The sequence below is a fragment of the Paramisgurnus dabryanus genome, chromosome 5, assembly GCF_030506205.2.
Source record: "Paramisgurnus dabryanus chromosome 5, PD_genome_1.1, whole genome shotgun sequence".
In the NCBI taxonomy this organism is placed as follows: domain Eukaryota; kingdom Metazoa; phylum Chordata; class Actinopteri; order Cypriniformes; family Cobitidae; genus Paramisgurnus; species Paramisgurnus dabryanus.
The window spans coordinates 21266066-21282953 of record NC_133341.1 but is presented as its reverse complement, the minus strand read 5'-3'; the positions used below and the strand labels follow the sequence as shown (position 1 = coordinate 21282953).

The 16888-nt window shown below is 36.1% G+C and overlaps 1 protein-coding gene across 2 annotated transcripts in view; it reads right to left on the bottom strand.

Annotated features, from left to right (window-relative positions):
• slc4a5a (solute carrier family 4 member 5a) overlaps window positions 1–6139 on the bottom strand; it is a 38757-nt gene extending 32618 nt beyond the window's left edge. For both annotated transcript variants that reach the window (XM_073814695.1, XM_065250283.2), the window contains exons 1-5: window positions 5912–6139; window positions 2856–2988; window positions 1350–1510; window positions 772–924; window positions 408–491 (exon numbers count right to left, since the gene is read on the bottom strand). In XM_073814695.1, the coding sequence (XP_073670796.1) occupies window positions 408–491; window positions 772–924; window positions 1350–1510; window positions 2856–2988; window positions 5912–6065 (685 nt within the window). In that variant the 5' untranslated portion in view covers window positions 6066–6139. The remainder of the gene's footprint in view (window positions 1–407; window positions 492–771; window positions 925–1349; window positions 1511–2855; window positions 2989–5911) is intronic.
• Between the last annotated feature and the right edge of the window lie 10749 nt (window positions 6140–16888).

Here is a 16888-nt window from a genome sequence, read left to right as displayed (position 1 = left end):
GAGCCAGTTATGACAATAAACTATTGAATGAACTTTCGTGCTTTTAACCATACTTTCACTACAACTCATGTCAGTAATGAGTCAATAGATCCAGAGAACATGCACTCTAAAAATGGCTGAGTTATTTTTAAGCCATGTTGGGTAAATATTGGACAGAACACACCGCTGGGTTAAAATTGACCCAATGCTGGGTTGTTTTAACCCAACATTCTGGGTTATTATAACCCATGGTTGCACATTGGGTCATTTTGAACCCAGAATGGGTTGATTTTTAATCCAGCATGTATTCTGTCTAATATTTACCCATTATTGGTTAAATATAACCCAGATTTTTTTAGAATGTGGTTGAATGGAAGCAGACAGCATCCAGAGGAACAGAAACTATGAAAAGTGGCCCACAGACTCACGTAGTCGGCCATAGTTGGATGCTTGCTTGCTACGTAGATCTTCAGTTGAGCGGATGAAATTTGCACCAGCGGTTGGTGTTCGGGCTATAGGAAACAACAAAAACTTTTCAATTAACTATTAAGCAGGCAATGTTCTTCTAATAAGCTGATGCTAATGAACTGTGGAAAACCGATTCAATGAAAAAGCTACAGCAATTAAAAGATTTTAAAGTGATAGTTCACTCAAAATATGGATTTTTCATTCTTTTAATGAAGCATCATAAGATAACAAATCACTACAGTCATTTCACTGCGATACCACAGATAGTTTATTTATTCATCAACTTTTTCCACCTATATCATTCAGAAGAGACAGAAAACTCACTGCCTCCAGAGCCGGACTTTCCCAAATCTGCCAGGGAGCGATGGATGGGCTTTTTTGTCTGGTGTCTGTGTTTTCTCAGCAGAACAAAGCTGATTTTATCTCTCAGTTCAGGACCAATCAACCCTTCCTCTATCTGATGCTCAATGATGTCATCTACATGAGAGAGACGTTAAAGGAAAAATGTGCCCAATTTTCTCACAATTTATTCACCTTCATGTCATGTCAGATGTAATAACTCCTTCTGGACACGTAATACAGAAACTTTATTACAACTACAAAATATGGCGGACTGTGGATAAAAATTAATCTCACTGTTTCTCACGTGTCTCATGACTAGTTGTGATCAGTGAGAACAAGAACCAATGAGATTCAACATTATCGACATGCCGCCATATTTAAACTAAAAAGACTGATCTGTGTTGCCATGGATACTGACATATCAATGTCTAAAAATGGTTAAAATGAAATCATTCTACTTTCAAAAATTTACCTACTGGAGACTTTTGGATTACTTTAATGATAGATGTATGTGCTCATGCTGTTTATTTAAAAATATGTAACTAAATGACATTGCTCACCGACTATCTGTGGAAGAGAGTAACCGTCCATGTCTAGCAACACGGTTCCTGTCTGTAGACATGTTCGCAGTTCAAACAGGCTATGCAGAGATAGTGTTGAAACATGGGGCTTGCTCCATCTCTCACCGCCCTCCTCGACCTTTTCTTCAAACTTCACCCATCTTCACAATCACACACATATTAGTGAGGGCATATTATGGATGTCTATTGTTTTCACACCAAGATAATGCATAATACAGTATAAAAGAATCTACAACTTAAAGCCCCAAACCATCACACAAACCTGTTAATAAAGCATGACTTTTTACTTGTGAGCCCCACCTAAAAACGATAAATTTGAACAAATAGGTCATGATGAATCATGGCCCAAAATAGGTTACAGGACCCCCAAAAATACCCCAGATTACATTTAATACAGATTCACAGGTAAATCGCACTTATGCTTTTAAATAGGCATACATAAAATGATTAATTTTCTTATTCAGCCTATGTCTAGTCACACTAACAGTTTTTGCATATTGTTGTGCCCATACACCTGAGAAGGGTATACCTAAAGCCTGGAGATCTCCAAATGGGGGCGGAAAACTCAGAAACTGGGTGTGGCAACCTCTTATTGACAGATGCTAATGCAATCAGACATGACACGTGCAATCCCCGCCTAACCCTGATCTGCTCCCTTTTGGAGGTACCGCCCACTTTGGGAGTTGACACCCATAACCAATCTGCATCTGTATCTACCTGGAACAGCTCACTATCAGAAATAAAGGTACAAATGCTGGTATTGGGACGGTACTATGTGCAATTTAGGTACAGATGTGTACCTATGATTACATATATATGTATCTTTAAGTACCAATATGTATCTTTAGGATTTACTAATATGCATCCTTTAGGTACAAATGTGTACTCTCTAAAGCAAAGGTCTTCAACCTTTTCCAGGCTAGGGACCCTTTAATGAATTGAGAGAAGGAACAGGGACCCCCAGTACATGTATCAAATTAGGACTGTATTTATTATTATTTATAATACATACTTTGTTATTATGGTGATGTTACAAAGAGACTAAAATAATAATTTTTGGCATACTACATTACATTTTAATTTGTCCGAATATGTTTTATTCTGGGTACTTTATGCTTTTCATTTAAAGTTTTTTTTGTTATTAGCATATTAATTCATTTTGTTTGAATTGCAAGCGGGGACATGCACATGCACTTTATTTGGAGGACCCCCTGTAACACCACCCGGACCCTCTGTTGAAGACCCATGCTCTAAAGTGTACCACCCTACAGCTTTGTACCTTTATTACTGAATGTGGGCTGTAATATAAATACATGAACATGATTTGATGTTTGTAAATTTTTATACAATGTTTACTCTCTGTATGATTTTTTATGGTTTTTGGTACTCTGTTTGGTAACCAGTTGATCAAGATCCTGTTTCAAAACAGCTATTTATATATACAAGATACTATCCAGTTTTGGCTTACTCGTCTGTGTTTTATACCTAGCTGATTCCCTCCACTCCAGCTCATCTCCCTCGTGTTGCAGTGTGTCCATTTCAGTGAAGAGAGTGGGTGTGGGCATGGTGTCCTCATCGTCCCCTAATATGTAGCGCAATCGCTCTGCTGCTGGAGACACTTTGAGAGGAACAGGAATAGCAACTGAAAATCATTTTTTGTTTCTCAGTTAGACAGAAGAATGCTTTCTGACATCCACAAATAAAATCATGCAACTGCATGCAACATTGGTATTTGCAATACTTATGGAGAAACAATGTGGATACCAATTGTAAATAAAAGTTCATGGTGCATTAATTAATGTTAACAGTTACAACTCCTGATTTTATAAAAGTGTAAGTAAATGCTGAAATTAAATTGTATAATTAACAATTAAATTATTGTTATAGATTTATTGTTCATTATTAGTTCATGTTAGCTAATGCATTAACTATACTCTAAAAATGGCCTTATGGTTATATATGACCCATAAATATTGGAGAGAACACACCGCTGGGTTAAAGGACAAGTTTGGTATTTTACACTTAAAGCCCTGTTTTCAGATGTTTATGATGAAATAGAACGGTTTTGACTGAAATTTCGACATATGATGCTGGCCCGAGAATTTTCGGGTGTTTCTTGTATCACCTCCCACCTCTATAATGGCTATATAGGTGCACTGGAACAATCCTTCCTAAAATGCATTACACTTTCGTTTACAAAGACGTGAAACTCACCGAGTGGTCAGGGGTGTTCACTGATATGCTCACACAAAAATCGCTGTGAAAGATGCTTTCCAACAGGTATTATCGTAGTTTTTGTCCAACTCCATTGACTTGTATTAGATGTGCTGTGAGGTACGGTATTACTCCGCGTATTCTTGCAATTGGCAAAGGCGGATTATCGCCACCAACTGGGCTGGAGTGTCTATTATTCAAGCTCTCGACGAAAGAATATACGGGTGTGAGGCGTTTGGAAAAATAGGTCTAAAATAGGTAAAACACCTGTTGGAAAGCATCTTTTGCAGTGATTTTTGTGTGAGCATATCATTGAACACCCCTGACCACTCGGTGAGTTTCACGTCTTTGTAAACGAAAGTTTAATGCATTTTAGGAAGGATTGTTCCAGTGCACCTATAGCCATTATAGAGGTGGGAGGTGATACAAGAAACACCCGAAAATTCTCGGGGCAGCCGCATATGTCGAAATTTTAGTCAAAACCGTTCTATTTCATCATAAACAATCTGAAAACAGGACTTTAAGTGTAAAATACCGAACTTGTCCTTTAAAAATTACTCCATGCTGGGTTAAAAATTACCCAATGTTGGGTTGTTGGTTTGCACCATGGGGAATAATAACCCAGCAGTTGGGTTAAAACAACCCAGCATTGGGTTAATTTTAACCCATTGGTGTGTTCTGTCCAATATTTACCCATTATGGGTCAAAAATAACCCAGCCATTTTAAAAAGTGTAATTGTTAACAAATAAAACCTTTTTGCAAAGTGTTACCAGTTAAATGTTTACTCCAAGTAGTGGAGTGCAATCCTCTATCAATTAAAGCTGGATTAACATCATCCTCTGGTTTTAGAGACAAGGCTTATGGCTAGTCCTTGACTAAGACGGATGTTTGAACTCACTCTTAAGTCTACTGGGTTATTTTAACCCAATGCTGGGTAAATATTGTACAGAACACATGGTGGGTTATAAATAAACCTATGCTGGGTTGTTGCATAGGCTTTACCCAACATGTGTCCTGTCCAATATTTACCCAGCATTGGGTTTAATAACCCCGCAGAATTTACAGTGCCATCTCAACTAATATAATAACTTGCACTAACAGATCTTAAAATATGCCAGTTCCATTGATTTGTCTTGAGATACATACCAGTAACATATTTTTGTATGTCATGTTTACAAACATTTTTTAAAAACAAGGCCTTGTCCTGACTTTAGCTAAGCATTGTCTGTGAAACCAGGCCTATGAGTCAAAAGTTTAGACATACTTTACTAAATGAATGTTCCTCATTATCCTAAACAACTCTTTTGATTGATTTGATTTGGATAATTGTGCTTGAGAAATTGTGCCTATGTTCTCATTTATATTTTAATGGATGAGTTGGAACAGATAGTGAAGGTCATGAGGAAAGGCGTTGGCTGAGACAATGCCAAGCATGTGCTGTAATCCAGGCTGAAAAAAGAGGCATATTTATAAGATACGTTTTATTTAACATTTTTCAGTTAGAACATATGTTTGATACTTTTGAGTTCTTTGTACTCTTTTTGAAAATGTCCAATAAATAATAAAAATGAGTAGTTGTGTCCAAACTGTTAAATTGTAGTTTCGTTATGTCACAGATGGTGTGTCTACTGAACTCGTTTTCACACCACTGAGATGAGCTGTAATTGTGAATAAGGGCGGGTAAAGATCAATGGCATTGACTTTCATGTCAACGGGAACTTAGGTTACAGTCTGTTTTATAAACTCCTGTCAAAAAAATAATTAAGCTGTGAGAATTGTTTTTATATTGGATAATGAGTCTATTTCATACATCACTAACATTATTATTATAATTATTATTATTATATTAATTTAGCATAAATTAACGTGTTGAATTAAGGTGTTTTATGTGAATGTTTTTTTATTCCATATTTCTGTACTAATTTCGGTGCAAACTGCAAACTGATGCCTTGCATTTTATGTCTTTTTTGTGATATACTTTTTTGTACATAAAAAGTAAAGAACATTCTGTGAAAATATACGCTTAATATCTTTATTATTATTGACTCAGTAAGGCCATGTCAAAGTTTGAAATAAATGTGAAATGAATGATTGAAATCAAACTTTAGTTAGCTTATGAGACTTTAGCCTGGATTTCACAGACAGGGTCACATATGGGGTAATTTTGTGCTGTTATTTCAAGATGATTATACCACATTGGCAAAAGTGTTGTACTGTTATAAGATTTTAAGGTAAAGTTATACAATTTTTTTACCTGTGGGGGAAGTAAAATACCAGACATCATGTGAATCACTTCAAGCATTGTTGTGAAGATGATTAGACTCACTGTTTCTGCTGATGTCCGGTTGCAGGTTGTGGTCTGGTTGATCCAGGCCTCCCGTCTCGAGATCATAGCGGTCCCTCTCATCAAAATCATAGTGTTCATGTCTGTGATGGTCATGATGAAGTCCTCGCTCTATATCCGCTTCACGACTTGACATAGATGAACGTCTCCGTCTGCGCTTTCGACGGTAACCGCTGGGCACTGGCACACCAATGTAGATCGACTGGGGGTCTGAGGGAGGTAGAGCATTAAATAATTTGGTATGATGGCATCTGAAGTTTTCCCTAAAATTTCACTAAATAGAATTATAATAATGGCAAAACAACAACAACAAAAGCATGATGTCTTGGACATTGATTTTAAAAAGTAATTTCATGCTTCATAAAAAGTATTTGTTTTGTTTATTCAAGGCCTGTTGGTGCAGCTGAACATATTGTCCCTGTCATAACTGACACTGTAACATCTCAATAAATATCAGCACTACAATAAACCTCAGATAAAACTTTCCAGTGCTTCTCAAACATGGACAGTTACTAGACATCTGTGTCTAGGAACAAAACTTTTACACAATTTTTCAAAGATGAATCTAAAAAACAACAATTGTTTATCTAGGCTAAAGTTAAAAATAATGAGTTTTGGAGCATCAGAGTTTGATTTCAATCATTGATTTCACTATGATTTCAATTTTTGACATGAATTTACTAGACATTAATTAACATTCAATAGAGGGTATGCACGTGACGTCACCTTCGGCGAAAGTGACTGCGGTTACGCCCACTGAGTGGCCAAAAGTCTGAATGACAGCATTAGCATAGCATGAAAAACGTCTAAATGGGAAAGTAGTTGTGTGGTCGACTGTGCTAAATTAGCAGATTCAACAAAAATTGGGAGATTTTTTAGACTGCAAAAAAAAAAAAACACTCAAAGAAAAAGTAAATCAGTAGTTTTTCTAGTAGCAATAAAACAAGTAAAATTTTGGGATAAAAAATCCTATGAAAAATACACCAATACTCTTATTCTGTGTAATTGCAAAGTTTTGTCAGTGAGCCTTTATTAAAAAAAACACCCCTTATAATGAGCCAATTGTGTTCTACAAAAGTGGGATCGTTTAATCGAGACAAACATATGTCAGGAAAAGCAATGTGTGGCTATATGCCAATGTCCACAGACTACTGGTTGTTTGGCAAGTTGTTAGGGTCACTGGCCAAATAAATGAAATTTAAGCTGATAATAGTCAGCAGCCGCTATGAAAACCAGTCATTTTGTTGAAAGTTTTGCCACTCGACAGTGCGAACTCCGGCGTGGTCACGTGGAAAATTGACGTCGTTGCACACCCTCTATATTAAAGATATTAAAGTTATTGTATTTTCACATAATGTCCTGTGTCGGAAGCAAAAAGGTAGAGGTAGATCATTGGTATTTTCTGGTTGGTTGATTAATTAAGTTAAATATATGCTTTTACAGCCCAAAAGCATTGTTTACCTTGCTGACTCTGTTGCGGAATCGTGCTGCTATGCGGCCGGCGGGAATGCAGGACCCGACAGTAGTAAAAACACGAAATGGAGTTTATAATAATTTATAAGGACTCTGAATGAGCCAAGTGGAATGGATTTGAGGAGACAGCAGTGTTGAAGTCAATGCTGTAGCTAAAACGCGGAATGGAGTGCAATTTATTAAGCATTCCTCAAGCATTCCTTGCCCGGAATTAAATTAATAAATTAATATAAATTTTTATAAATACATTTTTATAAAACGCATGAGAAATATCTTGTTAAAGTGTTTAAATAAATTTTAAATAATAGTTTGTATAAGACAGTTTTACTAATTCTACAGTATAACAACATTACTTTATGTTAGTCTTTTTAAGTTCATATATGAAACTGTACTGTATATTTTAGCCTATATCAAGCATCATATAACATTCAACACTCAGATGATCATGACAACAGATATACATTTTTTTCTGGAGTTCAGGGTTAGTTAACAGAAAATCATTAGCTTAATATAGAACAATGGAAGTCAATGGATTGTGTGTCTGTGTGTCTAATTCCTACCCTCATCCTCCTCCTCTTCATAGCGGTAGTGACTGTCGCCCACTCCGCGATCATGGTCCATCCTGTGAGAATGTAAATATGGAATCATAATATTGATAAAGATGTGGCTTTAAAAGTATGAAAAAGGTTGCTTGCATACTAATTACAGAAAAAAAAAAATATTTTTGTATCACAGAAAATTTCTGTAATTTATTGTGACCAGTTTTTACTCTATTTTTCCAGCACGCCAGGTGACAAAAATGTTATTGTTTTTTTACAGAATTTTTTACAGTGTATTCAGATTTCACAATTTCCTCAAAACAATCCCATTTTGTATGGCTTTGTAATGACTTTTGTAATCATGCACAGCAGAAAGTGGTTGGCATGACTTGAGGCAGTGACACACTGAGCATTGAGCCGCCTGCTGAATCCCTGTCATTCAATGATCAATAGTCAAATAATTAACAGAACAAATAGCCAACGGAAAGATGCATAATTATCCAGAGGAAAACTCATATGATCTAAAAATAAAGCCATCCAGCTGGTGATCCTATGATATGATGATCTGCACAATGATTTTGTGCAATTGCAGCTTTTACATAAATGCAATATTGTTTATCGTCTATCAATATGTTTTGCAATTTGAATGGAAAATATGTACTTCTACTATCATGTTTTAAATATGGATTACTGGGGAATTTCCAAATGAACATGAAAATGAAAAAAAAAAAATGTGACCATGCATTTGAAATCCATGCTCATAATTTAATAATGAGACTAGGAGCATCAAAGTTTGATTTTAATTACTGATTTCAATCTCTAACATGACCTCAGTCAATATTAGAGTTATCAAGGTTAAATTTTTACATACTGTTCTTTACATTCTGTAGGATGATCACAAAAATTACTTTATCTGAGTTTTTCACAGGTAGGGTCACAAATTGTATCTCCTGATGTGAATATGTTTATTAGGGTTCTCAGAATGTTATTAATTAAAGCAATTTATAATGTATCAAATTGATCTTATTCCTCTAAATGTTCCTACTACTGTTATACAGCTCAGATAGGTTCAGCTAAGTTTTTGCTCAGGTAACTGCCACTGTTTATAAAGCAAGTGCACTGTTGCAGTGAAGCTCCGCTGGATACCAAGCTGGATAATTAGTTGTCACATCAGTGTCCTTCACACCTAATGGCCAGCCAGCAGAGAGAGAGAGTGAACAATAGAGAAACTGGATGCTGTCGGCCTTCCTCATTCAGAGGCCAAATCAATGGGTCGGCAGAGCCATTTGTGCCCAACCAACTAAGCCCTATCAACACCGGCAGCTTTAACTCTTCACCCTATACACAGGGTTGGGGAGTTACAAATTACATTTAACCGGATTACCTATTCAGGACCCGTGTTTGAATAATGTCAAAGATTATGGCGGGTCCTTAGCTAACCTCCTAATTTATATTTTTGTGCTTTATAGAGGTACCTCAATGCTTATAGGAGGTCTGAGACTACACCCCCCCAATACAAACACTGTTTAGGATACAAAAACCTAATTGTAATCTGTTAAAGTTATTTATACCACGAGTCTGTTAAATGCTCTATTCTGATTGGCTGAGAAATGTTCCGTGGGTATGCATTAATTTCTGATAACCGCACACTTGTCAAATGTTTTAAAAATAGGCACCAGAGCAATGTTTGTGCATGGTAACCGTGGTATAAGAGGAATAATTGACTCCGGTCCTTTGAATTATTTGAAAATAATGCACACCCAAGGTGCAATGCGGCACGACGCGAAGCTGAGTTTTTCTTTTAATTATTTTCTTATAATTCAATGACCCGTCGTCAATTATTTCTTTCGTAAAAAAAACATAGTCATCAGATTACAGTTACATTTTGAAAAAAATGGGAATACTTTCAGGATTACAATAGTTTCACTTAAAATAACTCATTATTTTGGCAAACTAACATTTATTTTCAAGCACTGCTTGACTGTACACTATAGTTCCTGTTTCTATTGTCAGTGATGACTTACGTGAGCATGCAGGACATGGGACATTTTGAGGTCCCCATGAAGAAACAAGCTTATAAATCAAAAAGGATGATGTTTCTTGAAAATGTGAATTGTAACAGAATACATTTAAAAGTAACCTCCCAAGTCTGCCTATACAGTATGCACTACTGTAAATTTATTTTTAATTTCTGCTAACCTTGTTGCTTCTCACAAACATTGTTCAAATTGTACTAGTTTATGGTCGACACATCAAAACTTAACTTTTAAAGTAGGATTTGAAAAAACTTTCACCATGAACATCTTTGGGCAGATCCCCGGACAGGACTTATTCTAGTCCTGGAGTAAGATGCATGTTTAAACTGCCTTATTTAAAAAAAATATCTTGCACAGACGTATCTTAACAAATATCAGTGCCATTTTTTAGTGTCAAGATGCACACAAGAAATGTTTTTTGAAAGGTTTGTAAAAACAACTAAAAAAGTCTTACCTGCTTCCAGGCACAGTTCACTGTTGAAGTGCTGAAGTGAATTGCTGATCAAAAGGATTCATCAGTACAGAACATCACTGAGGATCAGAGCTCTATTGGGCATGGGACAAAAACTAAACATGTAACAGAATAAACAATTACTTACCCCCGTCTCTCTCTGTCTCTCTCTCCCTCTCTCAGTCTCTCTCTCTCTCTGTCACTGACACACACAATTGTAGTGTGAGTCAATGGTGGACATACAGGGTCAATAAGTAGATAACTGGGACTCAGGCAAATGAACCATTGAGATCCAAATTAACTGACTTTCTTTACATCGGCCTCTTATTTCCACATTAGCTCATTTAAATGGATAGTTCACTCTTAAATGAAAATTCTGTCATCATTTACTCATCCTCATGTTGCTCTAAACCTGTATGACTTTCTTTTTTCTAATGAACACAAAAGACACACAGCAGACAGTGACCATTGACGTCCATAGCAGGAAAAAAAATAGTTTGGAAGTTTTGTGATAAATGAAGAAGATAATATTTTGATAATTGATGGTAAGCACACAGTTGACAGTATCCATTAAATTCCATCATATTTTTTATTCCTACTATGGAAGTCAATAGTCACTATCTGCTGTGAGTTTACCATCATTTCTCAAAATATCTTCTTTTTCATTCATCAGAAAAAAGAAAAAAAACATACAGGTTTAGAACAACATGAGGATGAGTAATGATGACAGAATTTTCATCTTAAGTTGAACTATCCCTTTAACCAGACTATTCACTATTGCAATGTTGCTTTAGCATAGCATATATAAAATGGTCAAAGAAATAAAAGTCATAAACTTTGATTCATCCCTCACTATTATTTGAAATCATTTTATTCCTTAATAGATTTTTTATGTGTTAAAACATATTTTTAGAGAGATTTTGAATGTGATTCTGAAGCAGAAATACTTCATTTCAAGGCCTCAAGCTATTTTTCCATAGTCCAAATCAGACAGGATAATGTCAGGATATGACATTTATTGACTACTAGGAAAAATCCAATTTAAAGCAGTGAGCACAGAAACTCCTCACACACACTGCCTATCAAAGCACACATGCGTCAATAACAAAATAGAGACGGAATGAAGATAAACTTGTATCCAGCAGCTCATTGGTTGATGATCTTATCCTAAGGGATCCAGGCTTTGATTCTGGCCTGACCTGAACTGATCTTGTTGTTTTCAAGACCTTTATTTTAAATCATTTTAATTCATATTATTAAAAAAGGACACTGAGGACAATCTTTGACTTATTTAAAGGTCTCTTATTACCTGCAAGTTGGAAAAACCTTTAACACATTTGATTAAACATCATTCTGAGACGCTATGTTTATTAATGATTTTAAATTAATAACCGCTCACCATGACTACGAGATCCGAAAAGCCAGCAATAATAACCTCTTACTCTTTTATCATCCAACCACACGGGGTCCTTATTGACTCGTCCATCAGATACACTTGACAGCTGACAATCGAAAGACAGCTCTCAGTCCTCTGCGCAAAAACTATTTCCAGCAAAAATGACATGTGGATGAAAATAAAAACCCATTTTCATTGTGTGGCACACAGGAGCCTACGACAGAATCCATTTTAGTTTTTGCATTGCATTTGTGTGAGTAATCAGGGCCACTCAATGATATTCATAGCTGAGATTGAATTCATTCTGAGGCCCGGAGCATGGCTGTCCCAGTTCGATTCGTTCAGTGATAACACCATATGGGTTTTTTGTTTGGAGATGATGAGAGATGAGAGATGCATATTACCTTAGGGAAAATGGCAAGGCAAGGCAGAGTGCATACCTATTACACTGCCAGTCTGAACTATGAGATGGAAACCTCAATGTTTAGATGTTGATTAAGAAACTTATGATCAGATCTGGAAAAGCTGCTTCCGATGTTTTGGACATTCAAGTTTAAAAATGTGGGTCATATATAACTGTAGATTTGTAGGCTACAGGTAACGCAAAGTGGGAAATTACACTACTGAAGGGCACAGATGCACTGTAATTTTAAACCCATTTTCTTGCGGTTAAAGTTGAAATTGTACCTCCATTATTTTATTAGGTTTATTTATAAGCCTGATTTAGGCTCTTCCTGCACATTATTTTTTTTACTTTTGTTTATACAAAACTTCATCATGTATTCACAGCTGTTGCCATGGATAAAAATGCTTTACTGAATACTGAAGATTTTTTAATAGACCAATATTTAAATATTATTTTTTTTCTTTTGCAATATGACTTGGCTCCAGGCTGCAGTCTAACAACAATACAGTACAGGATTTATGATGCAACACACCATACAGCACCAATAAGAAAGTAGACAAAATAATGGTTTTTTGGACTAATGTTTGTGTACTTTTTTGTACTTTTACATTATAATCAATGATGACGCATTGTAAAAAATTATATCAAATCAAAATATATTTTTATTTTAACTTTAAAAAAAAAGTTTTTACAAATTATGTCTACTTATCACAAGTCAAAATTTAATATAGTAGGTTAAATTGACTTGAATAACAAAGTTGTTTTAACTTCATGCTGCATTTTGTCCTTGCAGTCAATAAGCAGTTCCAAGATCGGATGCAAAACCATTCACACACAAAATGTGAAAAGTTGGATCAACCTCAAAAATACGTAACACCCCAAAAAAATTGTTTATTCAACTTAAAGTTTGTTGACAAAACTTAAATTTTTTAGATGTTACAAACCTTATCACTTTTCTGAAGTAACGAGTAAAGTAACGCATTACTTTATAAATGTACACATTAATATTTGAGTTACTTTTTTAAAAAAGTAATGCGAGTTACTTTTCAGTTTAATTAATTTGAAAAAAAAAATGCATACGCGCCTGAGCCGTTTGAGTCCGAAACAGAGATGGCAAGCCAGAGCTTGACATTTTTGTGATGGAAATATGCAATTTAAGTAACGCAAAAGTAACTTAAAAGGAACATAAAAGAAACGTAAGTATTTTTTCCCATGAAAAGTAACTAGTTACTTTTCTGGGAAGTAACTTAATATTGTAATTACTTTACATTACTTTTAAAAGGAACTTTTCCCAACATTGGTACTGAACGGTTTGGTTGTTTGTTTGTGACATGATGTTTGTGACTAAATGTCTCTAGAAGCTAAATGTCTCCTCAAACTCTTTTTCCGTGGACAGAAGTTAGAACTTTGTTGTCAACTTTGTTGTCACTGTGCAAGCACAACTAATTTGCCCTTGGGCTAGCCTTCATCAGTGCATTATAATATTTTAGTAAATATTTACATATATTTTAGTAAATGTTCACATATTTACATAAAGATAAGCTATACAAAATATGGTCACGCTTTATTTTGAGGTATCACTGTAACAGTGTAATAATACACATTTACAGAGAACTCATTAACACGGAAAGTCGTGTTAGTCACGAAAAATAAGATTAATTTATTTGTGTCCATGGCACGAAATTCCGCTTTTTTGTGCTTTGAGCACAAATGTCTTTGTCGTGTCGCTCGCACAAATTAAAAATGACACGAAAAAGAAATTTGTGCAACGGACACAAAAAACTTTTTATAGAAATTCAAAGACATTTGTGCTTAAGGCAAAAAAAAGCTGAATTCCATGCCATGGACACAAATAAATTAATCAAATTATTTTGTTTTTTGACTATAACATGACTTTCTGTGAGATCATGTTGCAGGAACAACATGTACTATATGTTCAGGGTTTGGTTTAGGGTTAGCTGCATGTATTTTTGCATAATTGAATTGTTATTGCTATAATCCTTACCCATAACCTGTGTAACAAATACAGTTACTAAAAATTCTATATACAAGTACAGAATATAATGTATAAATAGTGATCTATAACATTTCAAGGGTGATCTACTTCGAATATAAACAGTTAGCATTTTTCCACGTTGTAAATGTGCAACTAAATAGAAATAAACCGTGAAATGAGAGAAGAAAATAAAGAGAAGTTGTCTTTCAACATCAACATCATATTGAAATCACTCGTCTCAGATAAACACTGACGTATCTTTATCCAGAGGCTAAAAGCATTTCAACTGAAAACCTCCAAATCCCTGTTGAAGTGATACCACTTATCTCTTTGAATTGACTGCTTAGATTCATAGTCCCATTTGAGAGAGAGGAGCAGGATTCATTACATAGATAAGAGACAGCTTTCTAAGCTGCTGGTGGAATGAGACCCCTTATTAGACACCACATACAGCCCTGGCCTTTTAATAACGTTACGCTTCCTCGGTAGCAGCACGATCATTACTGTCTTAAAATGTTAATGCTTAACCATCAAGAAGTCTAATTAAAGTCTAATAGACTAAAGGTCAGTTTCATCCATGCCAAAATATACTGATCGATTCAACTATGCCAGATTTAGACCCAACCCACTAGGAAAATTACACTGTCTGTTTCTCAGATATATTCAACTGTGATACGAGTAAACACTTCTACTCAAGCAGAAATGGAGACCATCGAAGGGAAGAAAAGCAGGCAGGAGACAAAGTCTCAGTTAGTTTAGGGGTACTAATTGGAAATAATCTTTGCAGGACACCGCCCCTCCAGGACCGAGTTTGGGAACCCCATCTTAGTTGCATTCACCTAACCCTTTATGTGATTAGAAACAGAAACGTGTTATTATACCAAGCAAAGACAATGGAAAATTACTGCTTCAGAACATTGTCTTGTCATGTTATGAAAAGTCTTGAGATGGAAACCATTGGAGACCCATATACACTCACCTAAAGGATTATTAGGAACACCTGTTCAATTGCTCATTAATGCAATTATCTAATCAACCAATCACATGGCAGTTTCTCAGTGCACTTAGGGGTGTGGTCCTGGTCAAGACAATCTCTTGAACTCCAAACTGAATGTCAGAATGGGAATGAAAGGTGATTTAAGCAATTTGGTCTAAGGGCCAGCAATCTGCTCAGTTACAGGGATTTTCACTCACAACCATTTCTAAGGTTTACAAAGAATGGTGTGAAAAGGGAAAAAAATCCAGTATGCGGCAGTCCTGTGGGCGAAAATGTCTTCTAGAGGTCAGAGGAGAATGGGCCGACTGATTCAAGCTGATAGAAGAGCATCTTTGACTGAAATAACCTCTCATTACAACTAAGGTATGCAGCAAAGCATTTGTGAAGCCACAACACGCACAACGTTGAGGGGGATGAGCTACAACAGCAGAAGACCCCACTGGGTACCACTCATCTCCACTACAAATAGGAAAAAGAGTCTACAATTTGCACTACCTCACCAAATTTGGACAGTTAAAGACTGAAAAAAATGTTGCCTGGTCTGATGAGTCTCGATTTCTGTTGAGACATTCAGATGGTAGAGTTAGAATTTGGCGTAAACAGAATGAGAACATGGATCCATCATGCCTTGTTACCACTGTGCAGGCTGGTGGTGGTGGTGTAATGGTGTGGGGAATGTTTTCCTGGCACACTTTAAGCCCCATAGTGCCAATTGGGCATCGTTTAAATGCCAGGGCCTACCTGAGCATTGTTTCTGACTGTGTCCATCCCTTTATGACCACCATGTACCCATCCTCTGATGGCTACTTCCAGCAGGATAATGCACCATGTCACAAAGCTCAAATGGTTTCTTGAACATGACAATGAGTTCACTGTACTAAAATGGCCCCCACAGTCACCAGATCTCAACCCAATAGAGCATCTTTGGGATGTGGTGGAACGTGAGCTTCATGACCTGGATGTGCATCCCACAAATCTCCATCAACTGCAAGATGCTATCCTATCAATTTGGGCCAACATCTCTAAAGAATGCTTTCAGCACCTTGTTGAATCAATGCCACATTGAATTTAGGCAGTTCTGAATGCGAAAGGGGGTCAAACACAGTATTAGTATGGTGTTCCTAATAATCCTTTAGGTGAGTGTATACTTGTTTATACATTGAAAAACCGTTGTTAAGCTTTCCCTATAGCTTTAACTCTATTGTAAAGATAGCTTTGTCAAATACGCTTATACAGTAGCTGCTTATAAAATGTAGAATGGCTTCTTTGAGAAAATGTCAAAATGTTCTCTAATATTAGAGTTTTTATAATTAACTATGTAGATGAACTAATGCTTTCTGTGCTTCCTCTCCTTGGTTGTTCAGGTTTTTTACTCCCCTCACGTCACCCCGTCTGCTTTCCTGGACCCCATACAGCAGAAGACATCTTGAGTATTGATTATTCTTCTGCAGTTCTTCACTTCATTTGCTCGTCTCACACTCTTCTGCTGTAATCATTCATCTGATGAAGAGAATGGAGAAGTCGTCCTTGAGTCCCAAGTCGCCAATTGTTAATTACTGTTATTAACTCTCTTGTTATTATCATAATTATGCCAGTGTGGATGCATTTTGTTCCCTGCTCTCCTGGCACACAGTGTTATTTTCGATGCTGCAGTTCATTTCCTCC